This window comes from Mobula hypostoma, unplaced genomic scaffold (assembly GCF_963921235.1).
Source record: "Mobula hypostoma unplaced genomic scaffold, sMobHyp1.1 scaffold_134, whole genome shotgun sequence".
Classification (NCBI taxonomy): Eukaryota; Metazoa; Chordata; class Chondrichthyes; order Myliobatiformes; family Myliobatidae; genus Mobula; species Mobula hypostoma.
This window is the reverse complement of record NW_026948246.1, coordinates 22,001-38,450: the sequence shown is the minus strand read 5'-3', so window position 1 is coordinate 38,450 and position 16,450 is coordinate 22,001. Positions and strand designations below refer to the sequence as shown.

Sequence of the window (16,450 nt, the reverse complement as noted above, 5' to 3'; positions counted from 1 at the left end):
GTGGATGAAATGAGAAGCCAAAACCAACATAAAAGCCAAAGCGAGAACAAAAATGAGCAAAAAATATTGGGAAACTTTGAAAAACCATCTGGGAAACGGTACTGCAGCATAAAAGCCAGGACCAACAAGTAGAGAGTGGTGCAGACAGCCCAGCGCATCTGTAGATGTGAACTTCCCACTATTCAGGACATTTACAGAGACAGGTGTGTAAAAAGGGCCCAAAGGATATTGGGGACCCAATTCACCACAACCACTAACTGTTCCTGCTGCTCCCATCCAGGAAACGGTACCACAGCAAAAGGACCAACAGGCTCCAGGACATCATCTTCCACCAGGCCATCAGACTGATTAATTCATGCTGATACAATTGTATTTCTATGTTATATTGAATGTCCTGTTGTACATATTAATTATTATAAGTTACTATAAATTGCACACTTAGACAAAGACGTAATGCAAAGATTTCTACTCATGTATATGAAGGATGAAAGTAATAAAGTCAATTCAACTGCTCCACTATCTGTTCTGTCATTTTGGCTCCAATCCTCCCTGTAACTTTAGTTTAACCACCACCCCACAGGTACGCACTAGCAAGCCTTACCACGAGGATATTTATCCGCTTCTAGTTCTGTTCCCCAACTAACAAATCCCCTATCATCCATCTGCATTTCCTCAGTCAGGTAACCCCCACCAAGAGTTTCTAAAGTGGTCTACCTGCTGTTGTGGGGGATGGCAACAAGAGTACTCTGCAATGGCTGTTTACCCTCATTCCCCTTCCTGACTCTCACCCAGTTTCCTGTGTCCTGCACCTTGGGTGTAACTCACCTCTCTTCATGTCATATCTATCACCCCCTCCAACTCCTGGATGATCCGAAATTCATCCATTTCAAGTTCCAACTCCTTAAAGTGCAGGGTTACAAGCTGCAGCTGGATGCACATCTTGTAGGTCAGGGGGCATCGGGGCAACTGGAGGTCTCCGCTCTAATTTCTAATGACCAGTGTGCGGAAAAATCTTGTGCTGTGCAATTTTTTGCCCGGTGACAACGTGTGGGCACTAAATTTTATATTTTGCGGTATTCATTTTAACAGCTAGCAAATCACTGTCAATAGAAACTTTGATGTCCCCTGGGTTTGATCAAGTTCATCTGCACTCTCACATAACCTATGTAGCAGGCCTGTAGAGGGTAATGAAGCATTTTCTCACCACAGCTTTTGCACACTGTCCATATGTGATTCTCTTGCTAAATAATGCTTGAAAAAGTCAGATTTCCAAATATCACTCCACTGCTTCCGACTTGCAAATTCTCCAGCAACTTTTGCATCGTCACAATATACACAGGTAACACCAGTTTCTGTATTGTACATAAATATTTCCCCTGAACCCTCCCCCAGGTGACTGACGGTGGTGAACTCAGTGATGGCAATGCCAATGAATATGAAGGGAAGGGCAGTAGTCTGTCTCATTGGAGTCTGGCACATTTGTGATGTGAAAGCTACTTGTTGCCCAGGACAAAGGTGTTTGATATCATTATGTCCCCAGAGAGAGTGGGACAAAACAAATTCTCACAGGTAGAAAAGTCCAGAACAAGAGGAGGGAGAACAAGCAACAGACACAAAATGCTGGAGGAACTCAGCAGGCCAGGCAGCATCTATGGAAAAGAGTACTAATGCTGAGTTCCTCCAGCAATTTGTGTGTGTTGCTTGGATTTCCAGCATCTGCAGATTTTCTCTTGTTTGTGACTGGAGGCAGAACAAAGGTGATTTTCTCAACAGCTGATGTAAAAGATTTTGTTCCCTTTCTCCGAGTTCCCGATCCTTGCATTTAGACAGCTGGAGCTCAGCTCTGTCTGAGAGATCCATCGGTTCCCATTCCCTCATCAGCCGGAAGCTCCCCGGGGCCCGTGTACGGATGGTGGGGCTGAGAGAGAGGGAAGAGAGCAGGACTGTCCCGGGATTGCGGCTCACGGAGTCCGGAGCTCACAGCAACTACCCGAAGTCGGTGTTGAAAACGCCCGCCCGGTGAGACCCCCAACCCGGAGATCCCTTCTTACCTCAACCGATCATCCGGGGCCTTTTGTGCACCGCGCGCTGGTGAGCTCGAGCTTGGTCGGTTTAACGGCTGGGCTACTAATCACGTGACCAGCCCCTTCCCCACCGCCGTCAAGAGGAGTCACGCGCTGCGCTATTCCCATTGGTGTGAATCAATGTCAATCACTGCTTCCAACCAATAGCGGAGGCGGATCAATCGAGAGGGCGTTACCCCCGCTGACACCGTCTCCCGAACTTTCCGTCACGGCGGGACAACCGTCAAAGTAAATGTCCGCTTTCTGATTTATTTCCATTTCCCTCCGAGGGAAGTTGGGGCGTTTGTGAAGCGTCTCCTGCGGCCGGAGTCTGATGTGTCGCTGAGAGGTAGGATGAGACCGCTCGGCCCGTCGGTTTGATGCCGGTTCCCCGGGGAGGGAGAGGGGGATTTTATTGAAAGGATGAAGACGGTGAGAGAGGGGGCGGACAGGATGTTTGTCCCGGTGGGGACAGGAGGGGCTCATCTGTGGAAATGTCTGAGCCCACGGTGGTGGCGAGCAGAGGGATTCACCACATTGGGGGGCAAACACCGGCAGACTGTTGCCCTGCAAGCGGGGCCAATGGTCCGGGCAAAGTGACAATTATTTGTGTTTTGTTGAGACTGTACCTGGAATATGGTGTAAAATCCCGCTCCCCACACTAACACGGGTCATACAGACCAAAGAACAATCTGCCGGAGGAACTCAGTGGGTCGGGCAGCATCTGTGGAGGGAAATGGACCGTCAACATTTCGGGCCGAGACCCTCCCTCTGGACTGAGAGTGGACGGGAAATAGTCAGAGAAAAGAGGTGAGGGGTGGGGATGGGGCAAGAGCTGGGGAGTGAGAGGTGGATCCAGGTGAGGGGGAGGTGGGAAGGTGGAAATAGTGACGGGGTGGGAGGTGAGTGGTTGGGGCAACACGGGGCTGCAGAAGATGGAAATTAATTCCATAGAGGATTAACAAAGAGGTTGGAGAGTATTTGTTATGGAGAGTGCAATGAAGATTCACCAGACTGATCCCTGATGTGGTGGGGTCATCATATGAAGAAGGATCAAATGTGATAACCCTTTCACTTGGAGAATCGAGGACTGAGAGGTGAACACATTGAAATGCACAACATCATTACCGGTTGAACCAGGGATCCCAGTCTCTGAAAAAAGGGGTGGTCTGTCCGGGACTGAGATGAGGGGAAATGTCTCCACTCTGAGGGGGGTGGATGTCTGTAAATCCCCACCACAGAGGCCAGTGAAGACTCAGTGATCGTCCTCACATAAAACAGAGGCCGGCAGATGTGTGGAGACCGAAGAGATCAAGGAAATGAGGATCGGGCAGAAACATGTGGCTGAGATGGGAGAGCAGACATAATCTTAGAGGGGCTGAATAGCCAACTCCTGCTATTTCTCACTTGATGTTTCAGTGTTCCTGTCCAGTGAGGCTGGAGGAATGTGAATAGAAATTAGTGTTTATACACATGGACGGATTTAAATAAAACCTGCACATTTCCAGCTTGGGTTTGAATTGTGTATTGGATCGGGATGGGAATCGAGCCCTTGACTCTGTGACCTGGGGGTGGAGGGAAAGGGACAGCGAAGATATGGAGGGAAAAGGTAAATATGTATCTGGTGTGAATATGGAATGATGTGGGAAACACGGCGGATGTTTCGGTCAGTGTGTGAGGGGCGAGGAGCAGAGTGACTGGTTCAGGTGAGAGACCCTGCACCCGTCACGTGATCCTGTTTCCTGTTCACGTTTTTCCACAGATCTGCAGCATCTGTAGTTCACTGCTCTACGTGTACATGTAGCTTCATCTTTCGCCCATTCAGACAAGGCACAGGGATCCGGATTTGTCACGTCCTCTCGTTGTGGGTGGACAATGATTTTTCTGCAATATTTTCAGCATGTTTCCATATAACCATATAACAATTACAGCACAGAAACAGGCCATCTCGGTCCTTCTAGTCCATGCCGAATGCTTACTCTCACCTCGTCCCAGGCCTCAGACCATAACCACTGGGCTGAGGCCTGGGACTAGGCCTCATTCCACTGTTTCTACCTGCTGAAGGGCAGCCAATGTTTCTGGGTATATAACCCATTTATGTGAGAACTTAGCCTTTTGTATTTATCTGAGCTTTTCATAAGTTCAGTTATAGTTTAGTACAGTTTCATTAAGCTTCACTCCAGAATTTCCAAAGCAATAACCCATTCAGTCAAATAGTTCCACACAATTAAAATAGTTTATTACATTTTTTAATTTTGTACTACTTATATAATTTAACTATTTAATGTGTATGTTCTTATTTTAAATCACAATGGTTAAAATCTATTGTTATGAATTAGGTTCTATTGCTGCCGCAGAGACAACAAATTTCATGACATCTGCCGGTGCTATTAAACCTGATTCTGATAATTGGTCTGGGAGACCCACCACTGGTCACCTGATCCCAATTACTGCAGATCGTATTGCGAGATTGAAGCCTTTTCTATTTATTTGCATTCCTCAGAAATGACAACAGTTAAGTTTCCCTCTGTGGTTCCAGAGCAGAAGCTCAGTCTGTCTAATATTTCCACACAATTAATTGGGGAATTTGTTTATTCTTATCACATACTGAGCTACAGTGAAAATCTTGCCTGACGTACCATCCACACAGATCAATACATTGCAACAGCACATTGAACTGATAGACGATAAAACAATAACTGTAACAAGGCACTATGGCTGCAGAGAAAGTGCAGTGCAGATAGACATCTGGGGCAGGGTCACGTCGAGTTACATTGTGAGGTCGAGTCCATTTTATTGGACTGGAGACCATTAATTTGGCTTACAACCGCAGACAGGAAGCTGTCCATGAGCCTGGTGGTTTAAGGCTTTTGTATCTCTTCCCCGTTGGGGGATTCGGTTTGCAGCAATAATGTCCAAAGTTATGGGCATCTTTGAGTACACGGCCTGCTTTCCCGAGGCAGGGGAAGTGTAGGAAGAGTCCATAGAGGGGAGGCTTGTTTCTATGATGTTTCCAGATGAGACCAAAGTTCTCTGCAGTTCCTTGCAGTCGTGGGCAGAGCTTTAGCCATACGAAGGCGTGAAGTATCGACAAGAAGCTCAGAGACCTCGGCTTCACCCTGCCTTGTGCAGCTGGATCCTGGACTTCCTGTCAGATGGCCGGCAGGTGGTAAGAGTGGGCTCCCTCACCTCTGTCTCTCTGACCCTCAGCACACATACCCCACAGGGTTGTCTCCTTGGCCCCCTCCTTTACTCTCTGTGCACCCATGACTTGTGTCGCCACCCACAGCTCCAATCTGTTAATTAAATTTGCTGACAACACTACATTGATTGGCCTCATCCCAAATAATAACTTTCAATTGATCAAATGCTTCCTGACAAGGCTCAGTCCAAACAAACTTTTCACCCTTCTTCAGGAGATTAGTCAGAGGAAGAGCAGTATCAGCAAAGTTCTTACAGAACTTACGATGATATCCAACCATTCCCAGAAACCTTCTAAGAGCCTTCGTACCAGTCTGTCACAAAAACTGTGGGTCAACTGTCTAAGAAAAATAACAAGATGGCTTGAGTGGCAAAAATATATTGAGGTGCTTTTATTTACAAAAATAGTGGAAAAACAAAAACTTGGATGTCCACATCAAAACAAGAAATTTTTTTTTATATATATACAGCTTGCAATTGTCACCTGTCTGGTTAACAGCCACCTGTGGGTTTATAGGTGCTTCAACATACAAATCAGAGGTATTTGGGACTGCCTCCTTTTCCTTTTTCTTCTTCAGGACAGAACAATTAGCCATCACATGACCAGCTTTCTTACAATAGTAACAAGAGAGACCAGAATATTTCTCCTTCAACTGCTTACCTTCATCCTTACCCTTGTCGCTAGTCCCAGCTTTAATTTCCGGTTTACCCTGGTTATCCCTGCGACTCTTTTGGAAACTCTTACTCGGGGTAAACATAACCTTGTGGGTTAAAGCAAACTCATCTGCTAATTGAGCAGACTCCTGCAAAATGGCAGCATCCTTTTCATCTAAATACATCTTTATGTCACCAGGGACGCACCTTCTGAATTCTTCAATTAAAACCAACTCTTTCAAGCTGTTAAAATCATCATTTACATTTTTATATGTGCACCAGTGGTCAAGACACACAAACTTCTCATAAGCAAATTCCATATAGGTCTGGTTCACAGGTTTCCTCGAATTTCTAAACTTTTGCCTGTATGCTTCTGGGACCAACTCATAAGCTTTGAGCACAGCCTGTTTCACTATGTCATAATCAGCTGCTTCATCAACTGTCAAAGCAGAATAGGCTCGCTGAGCCTTCCCCTTAATTACACTTTGTAAGAGAATAGGCCACCCTCTTTTCACCACTTTAAACCCTGAGCAACCTTCTCAAAATGCTGAAAATATTTATCAACCTCTGCCTCGACAAATGGGGGTACCAATTTAACTTCCCGACTGGCCTCAAACTTATCACCAGAGTCTAATGCTACACCCCTTTGCTGCAATCTCTCTATCATTGCCAGCTCGAACAGCCTCTGTCTTTCTGCTTCCTCTCTGTTTTTCTGCGTCTTTAGCCTCAACCTGCCTCTGCCTTTCCACAGCCTCTATCTTTATTTTTTCTAACTTGTACGGGAGCTCAAGCTCACTAGGTTTACTTTCAGGAAACACCTCCAACTCCTGCACTTTAAACACACCCTCAGATACATAATACTCAGCTATTTTCCTCTGCATCTGTGACCTCCTCATTGTCGATTTCACCTTAGCAAGTTTTAACCTTTTAGCAATACTCAGCAACTCAATCCTTCTGGTGTCCTCTAACGCCTCAGAGGTTGGCGCTTCCAGACATCTATCAACATCCATTGCTGCTGATTTTCCATACACAAATAAATCAAAAGGGATTTCTCCAATGAAATCGATAATTAATCAATACGCCTCCAAATCTTTTCCTGTATTGGATGCAGGCCCCAATTTTGACCCCGTAACACTATAGAAATGAGTCAGCAGCAATAGACTACACCAAGAGTCTGTTTTTGATGTTAAATCCACTATCTTTATTAGTACCTACTAACAATACAGTAACTTAAGCAAGATAAACAAAAGTTAACAGTGTTATATGTATATATGTGGGTAAATATAACTCCCAAACTATTGAGCTCAGGGGAAACAAGGCTTGGAGTCTTGAGATGGTAAACTATGAAAGTTCAGTTCAACCACAGAATAGTTGAGGAGAGAGAGATATTTGTAATCCAGGGTAAATATCGAGAAAAGGCAATAACGTTGAATTCCACAGCATCCATGGTGGTAAAACGAGGGAACAGTCGCTGTAGATCTTATCTGTCGTCGTTCCAAATCCACATACAAATTATCACCAGAAGTGACTTGTCACAAGAGGTATCGTCTTCAAGTGAATTTCCATACCACACCCAGGCAAGGGTTAACACATAAGTGGTCTTCACAGGATACCCCAAATCAGATCCACTCCTATGGATCAAACGAGATGACAATCACACATTCAATGTATGCTGAATCGATAATTAACCCACCCTTGTGGGCAGAGGAAAGTTCGAAACAGTGACCCTTGGCCAGTAGTTCCCTTGTTTCAAACCTTCCATTTTTCCTCCTTCATCTCCATCTGACTGAGTATCTGTGTCCTTGGTTAAAACTAAACAAACTGCGAGCAATGTAAACAAGCTGCAAGTCAGACTGATTTCCCTTCTTAATCTCTCTCTCTCTCTCAAAATGATAGTCCACAGCAAACGAAATCTAGGGATTCACAACAACAGCCACTCCTCATTGTGAACTGACTGGTGTGCCAGTAGGTGGGATGATTGAGTGAATCCTTTCCCACATTCTGAGCTGGTGAATGGCTTCTCCCCAGTATGAACTCGCTGATGACTCTGCAGGTTGGATGACTGAGTGAATCTCTTCCCACAGACTGAGCAGGTGAATGGCCTCTCCCCAGTGTGAACTCGCTGATGATTCTGTAGGGTGGATGACTGAGTGAATCTTTTCCCACAGGCTAAGCAGGTGAATGGCTTCTCCCCAGTGTGAACTCGCTGATGATTCTGTAGGGTGGATGAGTGAGTGAATCTCTTCCCACAGACTGAGCAGGTGAACGGCCTCTCCCCAGTGTGAACTCGCTGATGACTCTGCAGGAGGGACGACTGAGTAAATCTGTTCCCACAGACTGAGCAGGTGAACGGCTTCTCCCCAGTGTGACCTTGCTGATGTGCCACTGGGTTGGATGACTCAGTAAATCTCTTCTCAGAGACTGAGCAGGTGAACAGCATCTGTCCAGTGTGAACTCGCTGGTGAGCCATTAGCTTAGACGTGCAAGTGAATCCCTTCCCACAGTCTGAACAGGTGAATGGCCACTCCCCACTGTGAACTGACTGGTGTACCAGCAGTTTGGATGACTGAGTGAATCCTTTCCCACATTCTAAGCAGGTGAATGGCTTCTCCCCAGTGTGAACTCGCTGATGACTCTGTAGACTGGATGACTGAGTGAATCTCTTCCCACATTCTAAGCACGTGAACGGCTTCTCCCCAGTGTGAACTCGCTGATGATTCTGTAGGCTGGATGAATTAGTGAATCTCTTCCCACAGACTGAGCAGGTGAACGGCTTCTCCCCAGTGTGAACTCGCTGATGACTCTGTAGGTTGGATAACTGAGTAAATCCCTTCCCACATTCTGAGCAGGTGAACGGCTTCTCCCCAGTGTGAACTCGCTGATGATTCTGTAGGCTGGATGAATTAGTGAATCTCTTCCCACAGACTGAGCAGGTGAATGGCTTCTCCCCAGTGTGGACTCGCTGATGTCTCTGTAGGCTGGATGACTCAGTGAATCTCTTCCCACATTCTGAGCAGGTGAACGGCTTTTCCCCAGTGTGAACTCGCTGATGTTTCTGTAGGGTGGATTGATCAGTGAATCTCTTCCCACAGACTGAGCAGGTGAATGGCTTCTCCCCAGTGTGAACTCGCTCATGTCCCTGTAGGCTGGATGAATTAGTGAATCTCTTCCCACAGACTGAGCAGGTGAATGGCTTCTCCCCAGTGTGAAGTCGCTGATGTGCCAGTAGGTTGGATGACCGAGTTAAACTCTTCCCACAGACTGAGCAGGTGAATGGCTTCTCCCCAGTGTGAACTCGCTGATGTCTCTGTCGGCTGGATGACTCAGTGAATCTCTTCCCACATTCTGAGCACGTGAACGGCTTTTCCCCAGTGTGAACTCGCTGATGTTTCTGTAGGGTGGATTGATCAGTGAACCTCTTCCCACAGACTGAGCAGGTGAATGGCTTCTCGCCAGTGTGAACTCGCTGATGACTCTGTAGGGTGGATGAATTAGTGAATCTCTTCCCACAGACTGAGCAGGTGAATGGCTTCTCCCCAGTGTGAACTCGCTGATGTGCCAGTAGGTTGGATGACCGAGTGAATCCCTTCCCACAGACTGAGCAGGTGAATGGATTCTCCCCAGTGTGGACTCGCTGATGTCTCTGTAGGGTGGATGAATTAGCGAATCTCTTCCCACAGTCTGAGCAGGTGAACGGCTTCTCCCCAGTGTGAACCCGCTGATGAGCCATTAGGTCAGATGACCGAGTGAATCCTTCCCCACAAATTCAGCAGATGACCAGCCTCTGCCCAGTGTGAATTGCCTGGTGTGTCCAGAGGTGGGATGACCGACTGAATCCCTTCTCACACACAGATGAGATGAATGGCCTTGTCCAGTGTGAACTTGCTGATGTACCTTCAATTGAGATAACTGAGTGAATCCACTCCCACTGTCTGAGCAGGTGAACGGCCTTTCCCCTGTGTAAAATGACGGGCATGCCAGTCGGTCAGATGACCAAGTGAATCCCTCCCCACAGTCTGAGCAGGAAGGATGGTCGATTGAATCCCTTGCTCCACTTCTCAAACATCTGGACAGAGACAGCAAAAGAGGCGTGTCATGTTTGAGATCCTAGGAGCTAAATTCCATCTCGTTTTTAACCTGTAAAAAGATTTACAAAATCCATCAATGGGTTAGGACGAAATTTCAGATGAGATTACTTGAGTTGTCAACGTTTGATCAGGTATCACACTGTTACAGTGAGGTTCAGCCCAAGTTGGAGAGAGAAATCATCTTCTAACTGGGCACAGTGCTGCTATCTGGAATGGCCATCAATTCCTTGATGCTGTTCCTGTCTCTATAAGAATGGGGCATTTCTGCCGTCTCCAATTTGTTCCTTGGCTCAGTTTGACTCTCTCCATTGGTATTACTCCCTGTTCCTGCTGAGCAGTATGGGAGCCTGGCTCCACAGGAACTGAAACAGTATCAGGCAAATTGTCTTTCTTGTCATGCATCTGGGATTTTCTTTCATGTATTATTAACTTAAAAGTGCAACAGTTTTAATGCCATTTAAAAAAATCCTGCAGATCTGCACAGCTGTTAAAAGAACTTAGAGTGAATTTTTGTATTATTTCAGGTTCTTGTCACAGTCATCGAAAATTACAACACAGAAACAGGCCCTTTGGGCCATCTGGTTTGTGCTGAACTATTTAAACTGCCCACTCCCATACCCCTACCATCCAGGTACCTATGCAAACCTCTTAAATGTTGACACTGAGCTCGCATGCACCACTTGTGCTGGCTGCTCATTCCAGACGCGGATGACCGTCTGTGTGAAGAAGTTTCCCCTCATGTTCCCCTTAACGTTTCACCTTTCACCCTTAACCCATGGTCTCTGATTGTCGTCCCACCCCATCTCAGTGGTAAAAGCCAGCTTGCATTTACCCTATCTATACCCCTCATAATAGTGGTATACCTCCATCAAATCTCCCCTCAATCTTCCATGTTCCAAGGAATAAAGTCCTGACCTGTTCAATCTTTCCTAATAACCCAAGTCCTCCAGACCTGGCAACATTGTTGTGAATTTTCTCTGAACTCTTTCAACCTCTTTTACAATGTTCATGTAGGTAGGTGACCAAAGCTGTACACAATACTCCAAATTAGGCCTCACCAATGTCTTCTACAAGTCAACATAACGTCTATCTACTGTTGTCAGTACTTTGGTTCATGAAGCCAATGGGCCAAAATCTTTCTTTCTGCCACATCTATGACACCATTTTCAATAGACAATAGGTGCAGGAGTAGGCCATTTTGCCCTTCGAGCCGGTACCACCATTCACTGTGATCATGGCTAATCATCCACAATCAGTACCCCGTTCCTGTCTTCTCCCCATATCCCTTGACTCTGCTATCATTAAGAGATCTCTCTCTTTCTTGAAAGCATTCAGAGAATTGGCCTCCACTGCCTTCTGAGGCACAGCATTCCACAGATCCACAACTCTCTGGGTGAAAAAGTTTTTCCTCAACTCCATTCTAAATGACCTACCCCTTATTCTCAAATTGTGGCCTCTGGTTCTGGACTCCCCCAACATCAGTGAATTAAAGACTTGTATTCCCAGATCCCTTTCTTCTACAACACTCCTCAGTGCCCTACCAGTCACTGTGAAAGACCTCCCTTGGTACGTCATACCAAAGTGCAACACCTCACACTTGTCTGCATTAAATTCCATTTTCTATTTCTCAAACCATTTTCCCAGTTGGTCTCGATCGTACTGCAGCCATGACAGTCTTCCTCACTGTTCACTACACCACCAATCTTGGTGTCATCCACAAATTTGCTGATCATCCAGATTACTGATATAGATGACATGACAAACAACGACAGATCCAGCACTGATCCCTGTGGCACACCACAGGGATGCGGTCAGAGAGGCAACCATCTGCTACCACACACTGGCTTCTCCCAAAGACAGTGTCTCATCCAATTTACTATCTCATCTTGAATGCTGAGTGACTGAACCTTCTTGATCCACCTCCCATATTCCACCTCTGTAATCTGTACAGGGTCTAGGAATTTGATGCTGCTTTGCCTCACCTCTATAGACTCTGTGTCCATCTCCTGAGCAAAAAATATCTCCCACATCTATTTTGTCTCCTCATATGGATTACCATTCTGATCTTGCAGAGGATTAATATTTTTCCATTGCAATCTTTTCACTCTTAACATATCTGCAGAATCCATGAGGATTCTCCTTCACCTTGTCTGCCGGGGCAACCTCATGTCTGCTTTTATTTCTTTCATAAGTGTTCACTTGAATTTCCTGTACTTCATAAGTACTCCATTTGCTCCAATCTGCCTGCACCTGGTATGCGCCTCCTTTTTATTGATCTGGGAGATGAAAGCCAAAGGGGTGATAGAGCTGCATGGTGTCGGGTGGGGGTAGGGGGGGTTAAACTAAAGTGGCAGGGGGAATGGGAACCTGAATAACAGAACAGATAGTGCAGGGTTTGCGGTGACATTTGTTGTTCAGACCTCAGACAAAGTCAGGAATGAAAAAGTTGAGCATGGTGCAGTGAATATGCTGAGCCCTGTATATTTCAATACAAGGAGCAGCATAGGAAAGGCAGATGGGTTCAGGGCATGGATCAACACCTGGAATTAAGACACTAGGATCTGGCCACTGTGGACTGGGACAGGCTGCTTTCTGGCGAAGGTGTGCTTGGTAAATGGGAGGCCTTCAAAGGGAAATTTTGAAAGTACAAAGCGGGCATGTGCTTCTCAGAATAAAAGGTAAGGATAGAAACTGTATGGAAGCTTGGTTTTCAAGAGATATTGAGAGCCTGGTGAAGCACAAAATGGAGTCGCAGAACAGAGATAGGCAGGTAGGTTCTTGTGGAGTAGAAGAAATGCAAGAGAACACATAAGAAATAAATCAGGACGGCTAAAAGAAGGCATGAGATTGCCCTCACAGAAAAGACGAAGGATAATCCTCAGGGATTCTGGAGATAGATTAAAAGCAAAAGGATTGCAAGGCACAAAGTTGGTCCTCCAGAAGACCGGAATGGCAATCCATGTGTGGAATCAAAGCAGATGGGGGAGATCTTAAATATTCTTTTCATCCCTATTTACTCAGATGGACACAGTGTCAATGAGAGTGTGGAAAAGCAGCATTAAAATCATGGACCCTGCACAGATTAGAGAAGAGGGTGGATAAATCTCCAGGACATGACAAGGTGCTCCCTCGGACCCCATGGGAGGCAAGTGCAGAAATCGTCGGGCCCCAGCAGAGATAATTAAATCATTCTTAGTGAAGGGAGAGTTATCAGAGGATTGTAGGATAGGCAAAGTTATTTCGCTGTTCAACATAGAACATGGAAATCTACAGTATATTCCAGGCCATTCAGCCCACAATGTTGTGCCAACCATGAAATTTACTCTAGAAACTGCATCTCATTGGTTTCTGACTCTGCTCCATCGAAGATTCATTCGCTAGTCTGCTGTCAGACTTTAGAAGCGCATTGCAACAACCCAGCTATCTGAGGCACAGTCCTTTGAAATTAGTGAAAATGACCGAAAATGTTGAAAAGAGCAGCGAAGAAGGAGTTCAGCTAAATTATTTACCTATCTACCTGTGAGGCAACTTTCAGGGATCTGTGGACATGTACCCCCAGATCCCTTTGCTCCTCCACACTACCAAGTATCTTGCCATTTACTTTGTACCCTGCCTTAGAGTTAGTCCTTCCAAAGTGTACCACCTCACACTTCTCCGGGTTGAACTCCATCTGCCACTTCTCAGCCCACTTCTGCATCCTATCAATGTCTCTCTGCAATCTTTGACAATCCTCTACACTATCTACAGTTCCACCAACCTTTGTGTCATCTGCAAACTTGCCAACCCACCCTTCTACCCCCACATCCAGGTCATTAATAAAAATCATGAAAATTAGACGTCCCTGAACAGATCCTTGTGGGACACCACTAGTCACAATCCTCCAATCTGAATGTACTCCCTCCACCACCACCCTCTGCCTTCTGCAGGCAAGCCAATTCTGAATCCATCTGGCCAAACTTCCCTGCATCCCATGCCTTCTAACTTTCTGAATAAGCCTACTGTGTGGAACCTTGTCAAATGCCTTACTAAAATCCATGTAGATCACATCCACTGCACTACCCTCATCTATATGCCTTGTCACCTCCTCAAAGAACTCTATCAGACTAGTTAGACAGGATCTGCACTTCACAAAGCCATGCTGACTGTCCCTGATCAGATCATGATTCTTAATGCCCAGAGATCCTATCTCTAAGAATCTTTTCCAACAGCTTTCCCTCCACAGACATAAGGCTCACTGGTCTATAATTACCAGGACTATCCCTACTACCTTTTTTGAACAAGGGAACAACATTCGCCTCCCTCCAATCCTCTGGTACCATTCCCGTGGACAACATAAAGATCCTAGCCAGAGTCTCAGCAATCTCTTCTCTCGCCTCGTGGAGCAGCCTGGGGAATATTCTGTCAGGCACTGGGGACTTACCTGTCCTAATGTATTTTAACAACTCCAACCCTTCCTCTCCCTTAATATCAACATGCTCCAGAACATCAACCTCACTCATATTGTCCTCACCATCATCAAGTTCCCTCTCATTGGTGAATACCGAAGAGAAGTATTCATTGAGGACCTTGCTCACTCCCACAGCCTCCAGGCACATCTTCCCACCTTTATCTCTAATCGGTCCTACCTTCACTCCTGTCATCCTTTTGTTCTTCACATAATTGAAGAATGCCTTGGGGTTTTTCTTTACCCTACTCGCCAAGGCCTTCTCGTGCCCCCTTCTTGCTCTTCTCAGCCCCTTCTTAAGCTCCTTTCTTGCTTCCCTATATTCCTCAATAGACCCATCTGATCCTTGCTTCCCAAACCTCATGTATGCTGCCTTCTTCCACCTGACTAGATTTTCCACCTCACTTGTCATCCATGGTTCCTTCACCCTACCATTCTTTATCTTCCTCACCGGGACAGATCTATTCCTAACATCCTGCAAGAGATCTCTAAACATCGACCACATGTCCATAGTACATTTCCCGGCAAAAACATCATCCCAATTCACACCCGCAAGTTCTAGCTTTATAGCCTCATAACTTGCCCTTCCCCAATTAAAATTTTTCCTGTCCTCTCTGACTGTATCCTTTTCCATGATAATGAGAAATGCAAGGGAGCGGTGGTCACTGTCCCCCAGATGCTCACCCACTGAGAGATCTGTGACCTGACCCGGTTCATTACCTAGTACTAGATCTACTATGGCATTCCCCTGAGTTGGCCTGTCCACATACTGTGACAGGAATTGGTCCTGGACACACTTAAACTCTGCCCCATCTAAACTCTTGGAACGAATCAGGTGCCAATCAATATTAGGGAAGTTAAAGTCACCGTTGATAACAACCCTGTTATTTTTGCACCTTTCCAGAATCTGCCTCTCAATCTGCTCCTCTGTATCTCTGCTGCTACCAGGGGGCCCGGAGAGTCACCACCCATCGGGGAGTGTGAGCACACACCACGTGATCTTGCGTCACAAAGCGGAGGGCGGGGCTAAATAGCCTCACGTGACCTGTTGGCGGGACTTCCATTTCAATTCTGCGGAAAGAGACAGCCTGGGCTCCTGATTTGGGTCGTTCAATGCAGATTAAGTGGAGTCGACACGTTTCTGACGAGCCCAGATAACTGGGTACTAAATGAGTAATTGGCCCGCAGTTCGGGGCTGACGGCCAACATCAGATCTCCCCGCTCGGGATCGGTCTCAGTACTCACCGATGGGAAAGTGACATCTTCAGCCCGTAAATAGTGATCCCGACCCCCGGCTCCCCGATCAAGGAGGCGATCGTCCCTTCCTGATCCCGCAGACGGCTCGCTTCAGCACCGAGCGGCAAGGCAAACACCGGCCACCTGGCGACAGTGAGCATGCGCAAAGAGACTTTGCGTCATCCGGAGGGCGGGGCCTCGGGAGCAGACGCGCTGCTGCTGCCCGTCTGCGGTTAAATGGGCGGGGCGAACAGGACCACGTGACCGGTGGGTCCCACAACCCAGGGAGAGACTCCAGCGACCCGCCCGTCACTCTGTGTTATGTACAGCAGCGATAGACCACAAACTCAGTCTGTATTAGTATAAACTACTATCTGTATTAGTATAGAGACAATTAAACAAACTACTCTTCTAAACAGAAGTTAACAGTGTTATGCGTTTGTGGCTGCCAAACTCTCAAGTTTAGGAACAGTTCTGAAAGTTTCAAGATGGCAAGTTTCAGTTATCCACGGAATGGGGAAATTTGTAAATCCACATTGAAATGCAACGAGGAAGTAATCACAAAGAATTTCACAGATTCTACGCTGGGAAAACGAAATACAAATCACAGAAGATTTTTAGTCGTCGAGCCGTATTCCAAAGTGTGTGTGTCTCCCTCGCCCTCTCTTTATCTCTCTTTTCTCTCTTCTCCCTGTCTCTCTCTGCTCCGCTGGCCCTCCAACTGTCTGTCTCTGTCTCTGTGTGTCTCTCTCTCTCTCTCTCTG

The 16,450-nt window shown here is 46.4% G+C and overlaps 1 protein-coding gene across 2 annotated transcripts; it reads right to left on the bottom strand.

The window, feature by feature from the left end:
• Positions 1–2,948: 2,948 nt before the first annotated feature.
• LOC134342163 (gastrula zinc finger protein XlCGF26.1-like) lies at positions 2,949–15,828 on the bottom strand. Of its 2 annotated transcripts, none has more exons than XM_063040138.1 (2): positions 15,347–15,364; positions 2,949–10,055 (listed from the first exon to the last, which is right to left on the bottom strand). In XM_063040138.1, the coding sequence occupies exon 2, from the start codon at positions 9,646–9,648 to the stop codon at positions 7,840–7,842; it is 1,809 nt and encodes a 602-aa protein (XP_062896208.1). In that variant the 5' UTR covers positions 9,649–10,055; positions 15,347–15,364; the 3' UTR covers positions 2,949–7,839. The 2 variants fall into 2 exon arrangements, with proteins under 2 accessions (XP_062896208.1, XP_062896207.1); XM_063040137.1 differs by lacking the exon at positions 15,347–15,364 and adding an exon at positions 15,696–15,828 and having other exon boundaries at positions 4,767–10,055.
• Positions 15,829–16,450: the final 622 nt, after the last annotated feature.